Below are 14714 nucleotides of genomic sequence, written 5' to 3' on the forward strand. Positions count from 1 at the left end.
AAAACAACATTTGAGAGTGCGCTAACCCTGGTGCTAGAGTGGGTACGCAGCTGGAGGTTGAATGTTTGAAAGGGTACAGGCCTATAAAAAGTTTGGGAACCACTGGTCTAGGCTATTGTCACCCTGCCTGCATAGGCTACAGCTGCTTGCATCTTGTTTATTTGTTAGACCACTTCAATCACTTATAACTAACTATATTAAAGTGGCACATCAACCATCTCTCGGTTGAAGTATTTGCTTATTTTTACTAAATGATGTCTGAAGGCATCTGGCAGGCTGTGTCATGTAGGTTATTGCTTATTGTTCCTGTAGGACTGAAAATGATTGCAGGGAAGGCATTCATTTAGCTGTTTCCACTCTTTTTAGTATGGGCTCTCTCTCTCTCCCGCTTTCTCTCCCTTTCCCTCTGTGTTCTGCAGGCTGGTTTTTCTCCAGTAAACAAGAGTGTGGTCTAAATCAACCCTTCTCTCCCAGCATGTGGTTTATGATGACTCAAACATTCCACACATCAGATCTACCTGGGCTTTCCTTTCCACTGAGTGCACAGAAACTCCCCAACACAGCCATGGATGGAAACAATGCGGTTATTATTTACAGATATATCTATTGGAGGAGTGAGTGACTGATGGTTGGCCAGAGGGGACGTTGTTGACCTAGAAATCTACCATTCCCAGCCTCCTAACCCCTCATCCACAGTCATCCTACCGCCCTCTCTTTCTGCAGACCCGTAACAACTTTAGTTTTGTTATCCCCATGCTAACAGTGCTACCACTCTCTCTCTCCCCCGTCAGACTCGTGGACAGAGAAGCCAGCGTTTGGGACGGGGCTGGAGGAGCATCTGAAGAGGAGCAGCAGAGAGATCGCTCTGCCCTTAGAGGCCTGCATCATGATGCTGCTGGAGACTGGCATGAAGGAGGAGGTAGGGAGAAAGGGATGGATGGATTGAAGCATTGGGGGAGCGAGGTAGAGGGGGAGAAAGTGAAGGGGGATCATAGTTTAGGACAAAGCAATTGAAATATGGATGCGTGAATTAAATAATACAAGGATGAATGAAATGGAATGAATCCATGCGGAAACGTTTTGTGGAAAGGGCCCAAACATGAAACGTAAAATGCACTTAAAACCTCTTAAATGTAATCTACATAATGTGGTAGACTGCATTCAGTTTGCTGAGTAGAGTGTTGCAGGCTATTTTGTAAGTGACATCTCCGAAGTCAAGGATCGGTAGGATAGTCAGTTTTTCGAGGGTATGTTTGGCGGCGTGAGTGAAGGAGGCTTTGTTGCGAAATATGAATACCGATTCTAGATTAAACTTTGGATTGGAGATGTTTAATGAGTCTGGAAGTAGAGTTCACAGTCTAGCCAGACACCTAGGTATTTGTAGTTGTCCAGATATTCTAAGTCAGAACCGTCCAGAGTAGTGATGCTAGTCGGGCGGGCGGGCGGGTGCGGGCAGCGATCGGTTGAAAAGCATGCATTTGGTTTTACTAGCGTTTTAAGGGCCACGGAAGGAGTGTTGTACGGCGTTGAAGCTTGTTTGGAGGTTTGTTAACCTCCTTTGTCCGAAGAAGGGCCAGATGTTTACAGAATGGTGTCGTCTGCGTAGAGGTGGATCAGGGAATCACCCACAGCAAGAGCGACATCGTTGATATATACAGAGAAAATTTTAGAAAGAGAGGGTCCAGAGGTCGATCGATTATGATTTTTCAACGCCGATACCGATTATTGGAGGACCAAAAAAAAGCCGATACCGATTAATCGGCCAGTTTTTTCAATGTATTTGTAATAATGACAATTACAACAATACTGAATTAACACTTATTTTAACTTAATATAATACATCAATAAAATCAATTTAGCCTCAAATAAATAATTAAACATGTTCAATTTGGTTTAAATAATGCAAAAACAAAGTGATGGAGAAGAAAGTAAAAGTGCAATATGTGCCATGTAAGAAAGCTAACATTTAAGTTCCTTGCTCAGAACATGAGAACATATGAAAGCTGGTGGTTCCTTTTAACATGAGTCTTCAATATTCCCAGGTAAGAAGCTTTAGGTTGTAGTTATTTTAGGAATTATAGGACTATTTCGCTCTATACGATTTGTATTTCATATACCTTTGACTATTGGATGTTCTTATAGGCACTTTAGTATTGCCAGTGTAAGAGTATAGCTTCCATCCCTCTCCTCGCCGCTACCTGGGCTCGAACCAGGAACACATCGACAACAGCCACCCTCGAAGCAGCGTTACCCATGCAGAGCAAGGGGAACAACTACTCCAAGTCTCAGAGCGAGTGACGTTTGAAACGCTATTAGCGCGCACCCCGCTAACTAGCTAGCCATTTCACATCGGTTACACCAGCCTAATCTCGGGAGTTGATAGGCTTGAAGTCATAAACAGCGCAATGCTTGAAGCATTGCGAAGAGCTGCTGACAAAACGCACGAAAGTGCTGTTTGAATGAATGCTTACGAGCCTGCTGGTGCCTACCATTGCTCAGTCAGTCTGCTCTATCAAATCATAGACTTAATTATAACATAATAACACACAGAAATACGAGCCTTAGGTCATTAATATGGTCGAATCCGGAAACTATCATCTCGAAAACAAAACGTTTATTCTTTCAGTGAAATACGGAACCATTCCGTATTTGATCTAACGGGTGGCATCCATAAGTCTAAATATTCCTGTTACATTGCACAACCTTCAATGTTCTGTCATAATTACGTAAAATTCTGGCAAATTAGTTCGCAATGAACCAGGCGGCACAAACTGTTGCATATACCCTGACTCTGCGTGCAATGAACGCAAGAGAAGTGACACAATTTCACCTGGTTAATATTGCCTCCTAACCTGGATTTCTTTTAGCTAAATATGCAGGTTTAAAAATATATACTTCTGTGTATTGATTTTAAGAAAGGCATTGATGTTTATGGTTAGGTACACGTTGGAGCAACGACAGTCCTTTTTCGCGAATGCGCACCGCATCGATTATATGCAACGCAGGACGCTAGATAAACTAGTAATATCATCAACCATATGTAGTTATAACTAGTGATTATGTTTGATTGTTTTTTATAAGATAAGTTTAATGCTAGCTAGCAACTTACCTTGGCTTCTTACTGCATTCGCGTAACAGGCGGGCTCCTCGTAAGGCAGGTGGTTAGAGCGTTAAACTAGTTAACCGTAAGGTTGCAAGATTGAATCCCTGAGCTGACAAGGTAAAAATCTGTCGTTCTGCCCCTGAACAAGGCAGTTAACCCACCGTTCTTAGGCCGTCATTGAAAATAAGAATGTGTTCTTAACTGACTTGCCTAGTTAAATAAAGGTGTAAATAAAAAATTAAAAAATCGGCTAAATCGGCGTCCAAAATTACCGATTTCCGATTGTTATGAAAACTTGAAATCGGCCCTAATTAATCGGCCATTCCGATTAATCGGTCGACCTCTAGTCCAGATTGTCTAGCCCAGCTGATTTGTACGGGTTCAGGTTTTGCAGCTCTTTCAGAACATCTGCTATCTGGATTTGGGTGAAGGAGAAGCTGGGGAGGCTTGGGCAAGTAGCTACGGAGCTGTTGGCTGGGGTTGGGGTAGCCAGGAGGAAAGCATGGCCAGCCGTAGAGAAATGCTTATTGAAATTCTTGATTATCATGGATTTATTGGTGGTGACATTGTTTCCTAGCCTCAGAGCAGTGGGCAGCTGGGAGGTGGTGCTCTTATTCTCCATGGACTTTAGTGTCCCAGAACTTTTTGGAGTTTGTGCTACAGGATTCAAATTTCTGTTTGAAAAAGCTAGCCTTTGCTTTCCTAACTGACTGCGTGTATTGGTTCCTGACTTCCCTGAAAAGTTGCATATCACGGGGACTATTTGATGCTAGTGCAGTCCGCCACAGGAAGTTTTTGTGCTGATCGAGGGCAGTCAGGTCTGGAGTGAACCACGGGCTACATCTGTTCCTGGTTCTACATTTTTTGAAAGGGGCATGCTTATTTAAGATGGTGAGGAAATTACTTTTAAAGAACGACCAGGCATCCTCTACTGACGGGATGAGGTCAATATCCTTCCAGGATACCCGGGCCAGGTCGATTAGAAAGGCCTGCTCGCTGAAGTGTTTTAGGGAGCGTTTGACAATGATGAGGGGTGGTCGTTTGACCGCGGACCCATAGTGGATGCAGGCAATGAGGCAGTGATTGAAAACAGCAGAGGTGTATTTGGAGGGGAAGTTGGTCAGGATAATATCTGAGGGTGCCCATGTTTACGGATTTAGAGTTGTTCCTTGATGATTTGTGTGAGATTGAGGGCATCTAGCTTAGATTGTTAGATCTAAAAGGTTTAAGAACTGGCCATAAACATATTTGATCCCATACATTTTGAAATGTTAACAAACATGAAGAGACACGGGCCGAAAACATTCAAATCTGCTGCGACCTTCTCTGAGTTCTTTCCACTTGTAAGAAATGCTTTAAAGTCCAGAAGTTGTGGGGGGAGCTGGAAAGTTCCCTGTCAGAAGTATTACAATGTAAATGTACTTTTAATCCGTCTGTCTGCATATTTCAAGACATGGCATGTGGGGATGTAGTGAGATACTCAATGGGCTGGACTATTCTCTTCTCATCACTCATCTTGAAAAAACGTATACTAAAAACTTGGAAATCAATCAATCCGCCCTCATTAACACAATGGGAAAATCTAATGATTTATTATTGAATTAGCATGGGCGACTGAGAAACACATTGGTACAATGTAAGGCCAAGTGGCCAACAATAATGCAGGCACTAGGGATGGGGGCGTGAGCATGCTGGTCTGGGCAGAGGAGATGTAGTCATTGTTTGTCTGTAAGTTGTTAGTCTAAATTTGTACAGTGCATTCGGAAAGTATCCAGACCCCTAGACTTTTTCCACAATTTGTTACGTTACAGCCTCATTCTAAAATTGATGACATTTTTTTCCCCTCATCAATCTACACACAATACCCCATAATGACAGTGAAAACAGGTTTTTAGACATTTCTGCAAATAATTTTAAAAATACCTTATTTACATAAGTATTCAGACCCTTTGCCATGAGACTCAAAATTGAGCTCAGGTGCATCATGTTTCCATTGATCGTCGGTGAGATTTTTCTACAACTTGATTGGAGTCGACCTGTGGTAAAAATTCAATTGATTGGACATGATTTGGAAAGGCGCACACCTGTCTATACAAGGTTCCACAGTTGACAGTGCATGTCAGAACTCCGAGACAGGATTGTGTGCAAAAAAGAAAGCTATATATTATTACAAAAAGAAATGTCAGCAATTATACTGTAATTCCGAATGATCATGCTATGCGTGTTGTTTGCTGGCACGGTTCTAAATCAACTGTGTTTAGTTCTCACCATATTGTGTTCCCATTCATTCTATGTGTGAACACAGAACACAGCCTGTGGTGAGAGGAGGGACTGTTTGGGTGGGAGAGAGTAGAGGTTTTGTTTGAGTGTGAATTGATGTTTATGTTTTGTGTGTGAGGAGAAGCTTTATGTGTGTGATTGCATGAGAGAGGTCAGTGTGTTTGCGTTTGTATGAGAGTGAGTACAGAGTGTCTGTACTGATTAAGCCCTGTCTGTCTCATCCATCCTGTCTGTGTGTTGTACCAGGGCCTCTTCAGGATCGCAGCAGGGACCTCAAAACTGAAGAAGCTCAAGGCTGCTCTGGACTGTTCCACCTCACAGCTGGAGGAGTTCTACTCGGACCCCCACGCTGTCGCTGGTACGATCCTAACCCCCACTCACATATTATACATGTTTTATACATGTTTCAGGAAGTGTTTTCAAGTAATGTAACTGAAATGATTGTCAGACCATTGCTCACATAAGTCCTTTCATTCCAGGAGCCCTGAAGTCTTACCTGAGAGAACTACCTGAACCTCTGATGAGCTTCCAGCTTTACGACGAGTGGATTCAGGCGTCTAGGTAAGCCACCACCACACTGCATTCAATAGCAGACATCCATTCAATAGCAGACATACTGTAGCTGTAAAAGGAACCAAGGAAAGTAAAGGAGAAGTAGTAGAAATGAAAAGTCAAAAAGGAGTGAAATGATGGCAACCATGAAACAGATTGTCCCTCTGTGTCTCTCCCCAGTGTTCCAGAGCCAGACAAGCGACTGCAGGCCCTCTGGGTTGTGTGTGATCAATTACCAAAGAACAACAAAGCCAACCTAAGGTGGGTAACAGATCAAATTTGATTTGATTTGATTTAGATGGACTGGTTCACACAACTTGTGTGTAATATGTTACCCTTTTTCTTAACAGCTAACATTTGCCTTACCTGTGCCTGTCTCTGTGTCCTGTGTTGTAGGTATCTGGTGAAGTTCCTGTCCAAGCTGGCTCAGGACAGTGAGGTCAACAAGATGACCCCTAGCAACATCGCTATTGTACTGGGACCAAACCTGCTGTGGGCCAAAACAGAGGGGTGAGAAAGAAGGAGAGGAAAGGGGAGAGAGGGGAGGAGAGATGGGGAGTACTCACTATTCAAACTGAAAAACTAAAGTTTGTGTTCACAAATTGGTGTCATAATCCCGGTGTCAAAATCATATAGTGTTTGTCTGTAATAGGGGTGTCAAACTGATTCCCTGGTGGGCCTAGTGTCTGCTGGTTTTTCCTTTCAATTAAGACCTAGACAACCAGGTGTGGGGAGTTCCTTACTAATTAGTGAGGAACGACAACCTGCAGACACTCGGCCGTCCGTGGAATGAGTTTGACACCATGTCTGCTCTCCTGTGTGTGCCTGCAGCACTCTAGCTGAGATGGCTGCTGCTACCTCTGTTCACGTGGTGACCATCATAGAACCCATCATACAACACGCTGACTGGTTCTTCCCTGAGGGTATGTACATATGACCTTTGACCCTTCCACTTTGACTGGGTCCTCAAAAGGGAGGTCATTGGTCTCCTTTCTATGTCAGTGGTATAAATCTGATTCCTAGGCTACTGAAAAAAATGGATCTGTTGTTTTCTTTCAAATGGCCCCTAAAGGAATTCTGCTTGCCTATTGTCCCCGTGTGCACAGATGTGGAGTTTAATGTATCAGGGATGTTTGCCATGCCCACCCCTCCTTCCAACCACATCAACCACTCTATGGAGTACGACTGTTCCACCATCGAGAGGAAGAGGCCTGGTAGCATGGTGGGGCCAGAGAACGATACCCTTCGCAAGGACAGGTAACCACAGCACCCCATCACTAGTAGCTCATTCCCTCTACTTTGGACTGCTGTGGGGTGAAAGGTCAAAGACCGGTCCTGCACCTGCCAGTGCTCTGAGCAGAGGATATCATGCTACTTAAATCGAAAGGATTTTCACTTTTAGAACTCAATAATAATTAATTTACACTTTGAATGTTTGGTTTGATTGGTAGCTCTGCTGATTATCACTACTTACATGGGGGCTTTTTGAAGCTTATTTCTGGATGTTTAGTACTATAGGCGTCTTTGTAACTTTAGACAACAATCTACTTAACATGCCTTTTTCTCTGTTTGGTGTGGACTACCTCTCACTCTCTTTTTCTCTCTTATTTTCACTCTCTCCCCCTACTCTGGGACTTAGTGATTCTGTCCTGTGGGTGTCTTTCTCAACATGCCTCTGCTGTCCTCTCCCCTCTCTCTAGTTCTGCTAACAAACTGTCGGACCATAACACCATCCCCCGTAGAGGCAGCAACACGTTAGGTAGAAAGCAGCATGTTTCACCCGCCTTCCTGCCCCCCTTACCCCCGGTGGAGTCCCCAGGGCCTGGGCAGGTCATGGGGTGTGTGGCCGAGCTCCAGGCCCCGCCGGAGGGCATGGCGTTGGAGGGCTGCCAGCCTAGCCTGGCACTGGGTATGGCTGCCCTGGTGGCAGCGCAGCAGCTTCTAGCTACTACCACGGACGGTCTCAGGTAAGGGCGTGGGTGTGTAGTGCGCTGGGGAGCACAGACACGCATGCCACTCCACTGCATGATAAGAAAACACACTTTTGACTGCAATCTTTGATGATGATTTGTTGATAAGGCGTGTGTGCGCTGTTTATGGTGATGCCACTGCTCTTGTACAAATATATACGTTTTATGTTCATTCTAATTCAGAAAATCTATTTCAAACATATTTTATTTGAGTGGAAAATGACTGGTATGGGTACCAGTCTGTTTAGCTAACATTCCACTTCTTGTACTCTGTCATATGCCAAAGTTTAGCATGACAGGAGTGGAATACTAGCTAAACAGACTGGTACCCATACTAGAAAATCTCACTCACGCCTTTCTGACTCAACTTTTCCTTTCACTGTCTAACTGCATTTTCCTCAAACTACTAACAAATAATCATTATAATAACACTGTGGGTACATCTCAGTTCAGACCACTGGCTCTGTACAACAATGGCTGCTGTGAGCCAGCCATCCTCAGAGGTCCCTCACGCCTCTGCTCTCACACTAGAACACATGAATCAGCAGAAAACTGTTGAACAAAGCTCTGTCCTCGGAAATGTTGTTTGGCCATTACTTCTGTCCTCTCATTGAGCTTATGTAACTTTTTGAAGGATGTTTTTGAATCAATTTATGAAAGGATTCTATTCAATGTCAGTTCCAGACTGTTCTATTGGTTAGAATATAGAAGGTAAACCAAAGAAACAGCCCAGTGTAGTTAAGGAGAAAAAGCTCACTCAACATTTTTTACATTTCATGGTGGATATCTTCAGAGCTCCACACTAATATCTGGGTGCTGTACTTACAATGGTGACCTCTGTCTGTTAAGCAACCCAAAGCGTGACCCCACCTCCACCCAGACCCTCCATCAGAGGAACGGTTCAGGAGGGGGCAACCCGGGCACAGCCAGCCCAGCAGGAGGAGGTGGAGCAGGGGGACAGCTGGGAGTGGTAGGCCCTGGGGCCGGATCCATGGGGCCCAGTCCACACATGATGCGCAGAGGTTACTCACTCCTTAAAGCAATTCCGCTCACCTTTATTAGGTTGTTAGACATTTATTTGTAGCTATATGCATATGGTATCATGAGGAAATTTGAATAAAGAACCTATTCTGTTCTTTTTCATTAGTAAGTCTTATTACAAGGTCATTTGCACTGGTAGTTATATTGTTACATTTTGACAGATTTAAAAGCATGCTACACTGGATGCCTCACCTTTGCAGAGTGTGAGATGCACCTATTCATTTGAATGAAACCTGGGTGTAAGCAACGCGGTTCCGGGAGAGGCCCGCTCTGGTTCTATTTTTTAAGAATTTAACGCGTGCCTCATGCCCAAGAACACTACATAAAGTGTCTTGGGCTCTGCTCAGGCCGGCATATAGTTACGGGTCCAGTGTAGCAGCTAGAAACCCACCGTTTCTGTGACACCCCAGTGTAGCTCCCCTGTTAGACATAGACATGCAATTTCAGGTAGCCTCAAATATATGTAGACACAAGATATTTTCTGAAGTCAACCTCTCTCTACTATCCAGGTACAAAGAAGCCAGCCCCTGCCCCTCCCAAGCTGCCCAACCCCCCTTCAGGCCAGCCCAGTAACCTCACCAACTACAACCCCTCCTCGGGCCAGTTCCTCAACCCCTCCCCCAGACCCCTCTCTTCCTCAAGCCACTCCCCTACCTCCCCCACCCTGCCCACATCCCAGCCCTCCTCCACCCCCCGCCGCCACTCCAACAACCAGCCCTCCATCCAGGCCCCCAACCACCCACCCCCACAGCCCCCCACACCCTCACAGGTCAGCCCCCCGTCCCAACCCAGGGCCCTCAGCCATCCCACAGGAGACAACCCGGGGGCGGAATATTCTCCAACAGACACCCCCACCCCGCCTGACACACCTCCACCCTCCACCGTCCCCCAGGACATACCCAGTGCCCATCCTGCCTCCACCTTGCCCTTCCAGTCAGGCTCCCTCCCCCGACCACGCCCCGTCCCCAAACCCAGAAACAGGCCCAACATTCCTCCGCCACCTCAGCCCCCCACACAGGGAAATGATACCAACGGGATCTGCAGCACCGCCTACAAAATCATGGGTGAGTCCGGTCAAGTGATGCTTTATTTTCCCATGAAAGGAGATTAATTTGGTTGTTGGTAACACGCCACAGTAGGACATTAACAACAAATTCTAAAAACCGACACAGAACTGACACACTATATATAGAAAGTATGTGGACACCCCTTCAAATTAGTGGATTCGGCTATTTCAACCACACCCGTTGCTGACAGGTGTGTAAAATCGAGCTCACAGCCATGCAATCTCCATAGACAAACATTGGCAGTGGAATGGCCTGCTCTGAAGAGCTCAGTGACTTTCAACGTGGCACCGTCATAGGATGCCACCTTTCCAACAAGTCAAAGTTCTGCCCTGCTAGAGCTACCCCGGACAACTGTAAGTGCTGTTATTCTGAAGTGGAAACATCTAGGACCAACGGCTCAGCCGCGAAGTGGTAGGCCACACAAGCTCACAGAAGGGGACCGTAGCGCTTAAAAATCGTCTGTCCTTGGTTGCAACACTCACTAAGAAGTTCCAAACTGCCTCTGAAAGCAACGTCAGCACAGTAACTGTTAGTTGGAAAATTCATTAAATGGTTTTCCATGGCCGAGCAGCTGTACACAAGCCTAAGTTCACCATATGCAATGCTAAGCGTCGGCTGGAGTGGTGTAAAGCTTTCCGCCTTTGGACTCTGGAGCAGTGGAAGCGTGTTCTCTGGAGTGATGAATCACGCTTCACCATCTGGTAGTCTGACGGACGAATCTGAGTTTGGCCGTTGACAGGAGAACGCTACTTGCCCCAATGCATAGTGCCAACTGTAAAGTTTGGTGGAGGAGGAATGGTCTGTGGCTGTTTTTCATGGTTTGGGGAAGGCTCCTTAGTTCCAGTGAAGGGAAATGATAAATCCTACAGCATACAATGACATGTTAGACAATTCTGTGCTTCCAACTTTGTGGCAACAGTTTGGGGAAGGCCCTTTCTTGTTTCAGCATGACAATGCCCCCGTGCACCAAGCAAGGTCCTTATAGAAATGGTTTGTGGAAGAACTTGACTGGCCTGCACAGAGCCCTGACCTCAACTCCTTCGAATACCTTTGGGATGAATTGGAAGGCAGACTGCGAGCCAGGCCTAATCTCCCAACATCAGTGCCCGACCTCACTAATGCTCTTGTGGCTGAATGGAAGTAAGTCCCTGCAGCAATGTCCTAACATCTAGTGGGTATCCTTCCCAGAAGAGTGGAGGCTGTTATAGCAGCAAAGGGGGGACCAACTCCATATTAATGCCCATGATTTTGGAATGAGATGTTCGACGAGCAGGTGTCTATGTACTTTTGGTCATATCACAACAATCTCTTCTTTCAGTTTATAGTATTGGTTCAGTACTTCCTTCTCACTTGTGTATTTTACTCCAGTGTTGACAGTACATTGACAATGTTTTATCTAAAAGTCCTGTGTCCACAGGTTAAGGAGCATTTATGAAAGAGGTTTGTCAGGACTTGTATTTTGCAGCTGCTGCACGCCATCCGTTTCTGCATTACTCCATTACCACAACATACTTTTAGAAACCTACGACTTGTGCCTGCTTTTCTAATAGATGTTTTATCATCGATCCCATTGGCCATGAACCATCATGACATTCAACCTTCATTATTAAATCATTTAAATGTCAGTAACATTTTGATGTGGGGTTTTCAAAGGACATCTCTAATGGTTTGTCTCTAAATGATGAGAGGATACCAGAAACTGAAAACCGATTTGATTCATGGAATTGGCAGAATATTACCTTTTTTGTTTTTAAATTTGATTGATTCTCAGTATGTCTTTTGCAAACCCTTCAATTGCATTTGTTTCTCCCTCTGGAAATGTATTTTCTTTTTTTCAATTAATACAAGTCATTGTCATCTTGATTAGAAGACTGAAGTTGAAGCTGTACTATTGTACATAAATAAACATCAACATCAGAATATTATTCTAGCATGATCAGACCATTTAGAGGGAAGTTCTATGGACAAAAATACATTTGGCCATATATTGCCTGAATTGATGCGATAGCTATAAATAGAACGCTACTTTTGTAACTATTGTGCACCACCGTTTTTGTATTATTATCCTTTTTAACTACTAATACTAGTTTGATGGTTGTAACCATCAATTGGCCCATTAACAGTCACCCAGATAAGCAAACTTATTTAATTTCAAACTGAATTTCTCTTTTATAGGCAACTTATCGCAATGAATGATATCAGTAAAACAAAAGCCTGTGAAAACTGATCGGTACGGTCGGTGTCGATTTAGTTTTCGGTTTATCTTCCCAGCTCTACTATAACCTGTCTTGTCTTGGTGTTTTAGTGTGGCAACCCCACCGCATCAGGTTTTAGTGTTCCGGTATGCATGGGACAGGATTGTGTTTACAAGTTGCATGCCTTGGATGCATTTGAAGCATGAGGCTCTCTTCAACTCAACAGTTCTGAGCAGAATAGTGATGACAGCAGCAATGTGGTTTTCAATAGAGAAATGTCTGCTTTCTATTCCTTTATGATGGAATGTGGATAGCATTCACGTGACTCTGTTTCAAAAGAAATCTGTGGTTCGGCATCCTCTCTGATATGCTGCCACTTAACGATACTTGATGATTTACTGCTATTTTCCTTTTTTGAACTTGACGCCAATGGAAAATGGTAAACAATGGTAGTAGATTTCAAAGGTTGACGTCACTGTTTGGATGTCAGGTCCTTCAGATTGAGGATGTGACAGTCTGTACTGGAGGTTGAATTAGCATTTTGCTTGTCTCTCGTTATGCACGTCAACCATGCTTGCCAAAACGTACTAACATTGAACACATATTTTCAAGTGACTTTTTGATGATTTTAATATCAGCTATTTAGTTTTCCCCTTCAGGAATTTCTATTCATTGACTTCTTAGTACTTTGACTTTGTTAATCCACAATATTTAGCTGAAGTCAGATTCAGTGTCTCATTTTCTACAATCACTCAACTACTACAGCTTAACAGACTTTACTCCTCAGTCAGCTGGAGCAGTAACATTTCACTCTCTCTGTCCTGTCCAGACCCAGCGCTGTCTCTCAAAGGGTTGACCCGAGCCTTCGTCCCTGAGTTTGCTGTGGACCAGCAGCCAGTGACCGCCCCCTCCATGGCCCCCATGACATCCGTGCCTCAGCCCAAAGACTCAGACCTGGACACAGAGAGTACCATCCTATAATGAAGAGGGCTTGGCTCTCTCTCCGCTTCATCTCCGCTCCAGGCGTGGGTAGAAGTTGACCCTAACCACAGATCCAGGGTCAGATAGTAGTTTCATCCCCTAATGGGATAACTATACGACTAGGTGTAGGGAGATTTGGTCCTAGATCTGTGGTTAGTGGTAACTTCTACCGCAGGCTCCCCTCAGCCCACCACAACTCTGCTGCTCTCTGCCAACTCCACCTCCGTGTCCACCACACACTAACTTACCCACCATCATTACCACCTTGGTCCGCTCCACCTCAGCCTTGTTACAGCTACTACTATATACAATCAACTCAACAGCCTTGATTAAAGCTGAATAAAGTTTTTGCAATGAAAACGGTATGTTTTTGCATGGGCTGGTGACACCTGAAGGGACTGGTAGTAGTAAGTGGGTTGTTAACAGTGGACTGACAGACTTTGATTTTGGTGTGAGGTTGTTGATTATGATGGCCTTAGAACTGAAGAATACTATTTGTAAATGTAAAGCACAGGAAATGTGGGTAAAAGTAGAACCCCCCCCCCAAAAAAAGAACTGTTGCTGAAAGTGTAGCTTGTGACTGCAGGTTTCCAGTCGTCTCAAACACTTTGACCTTTTTATCCCTGTTTTGTATGAAAACTATCCTTTGCTCTGTATTTATTTCCAAAAACGCATTCCCTGTGGCTTAAGTTAAAAATCATGCCGTTTTCTGAATCGTGCCTTACTGGTTACATAACTTGTTGTAGCAGTGTTAGGTCAATAGACTGTATATGCTGAGCCTCTTGGATTGTAGGGGCCTTCCTAACCTTCTGTGTTTACTCTGATGTTGTTGGGGCATTAAAGTGACAGTTCCAGTATAAGTGAATGGTGGAAAGGACGGTTTTAAGCGCTTCTACTATAGCTACTTTGTCATCTGTCTAGTGAATCACTTCAACAGTTGATATTGAACCAAGTCTAAACCCCACAAGTGCTTGCTTTCCAGTGAACAGGTTTCTATATGGAAGATCATTCTGCTATCTTTCCCACGGAGCTGGGTTTTACACACAAACTGATGTAACAACCTAGTAGTGAGGTGGTGTTGGATTTACTATACTTTTTTTCTGTGTTGCTTTTCCTTTAATATAATGCAGGGTTGTGCTCCTAGAGAACCTGAATGGTACCAACTAAAGGGCACATTTCTGAACGATTCAGTTGCCCTGAACACATGTTCAGTAATTGTACTGCTTTTCAGAAACGATCATCATCCATATAGTCTTACTGAGATTCCCCCCTTCTCTCTTTTTCATTTAACTTGCTGCCTTATCCTTCTGCAGAAAGAGCACCTTGTTTGGAGGCTCTGAAAGACTAACAAGCCATTAAACTAGAAATGTTAAAGCTGCATTTTAAGCTCAGTTTTGTATGCAGACTGTTGAGCTAAAACAAGAAATACATCAAATGGCAAATGAATGCTTGGTTATACTCCCTGTCTGAATAAAAGAAAGTATATGAAGAAAAAGTTGAAATGGTTGTTAGTCATGGCTTGATC

General features: G+C 44.2%; 1 protein-coding gene across 6 annotated transcripts in view; it reads left to right on the top strand.

Annotated features, from left to right (window-relative positions):
- Nucleotides 1-14691, top strand: part of LOC139571339 (rho GTPase-activating protein 17-like) — a 56916-nt gene extending 42225 nt beyond the window's left edge. For 2 of the 6 annotated variants that reach the window (XM_071394128.1, XM_071394132.1), the window contains 11 exons: nucleotides 792-919; nucleotides 5630-5741; nucleotides 5863-5944; nucleotides 6116-6196; nucleotides 6332-6445; nucleotides 6767-6858; nucleotides 7042-7192; nucleotides 7636-7902; nucleotides 8755-8927; nucleotides 9456-10010; nucleotides 13038-14691. In XM_071394128.1, coding sequence (XP_071250229.1) covers nucleotides 792-919; nucleotides 5630-5741; nucleotides 5863-5944; nucleotides 6116-6196; nucleotides 6332-6445; nucleotides 6767-6858; nucleotides 7042-7192; nucleotides 7636-7902; nucleotides 8755-8927; nucleotides 9456-10010; nucleotides 13038-13189 — 1907 coding nt within the window. In that variant the 3' untranslated portion in view covers nucleotides 13190-14691. Of the gene's footprint in view, nucleotides 1-791; nucleotides 920-5629; nucleotides 5742-5862; nucleotides 5945-6115; nucleotides 6197-6331; nucleotides 6446-6766; nucleotides 6859-7041; nucleotides 7193-7635; nucleotides 7903-8754; nucleotides 8968-9455; nucleotides 10011-11416; nucleotides 11454-13037 lie in introns of those variants that run through there. The other 4 variants (XM_071394129.1, XM_071394130.1, XM_071394131.1 and 1 more) reach the window with 4 other exon arrangements.
- Nucleotides 14692-14714: the final 23 nt, after the last annotated feature.

This window comes from Salvelinus alpinus, chromosome 3, assembly GCF_045679555.1.
Source record: "Salvelinus alpinus chromosome 3, SLU_Salpinus.1, whole genome shotgun sequence".
NCBI classification, from domain to species: domain Eukaryota; kingdom Metazoa; phylum Chordata; class Actinopteri; order Salmoniformes; family Salmonidae; genus Salvelinus; species Salvelinus alpinus.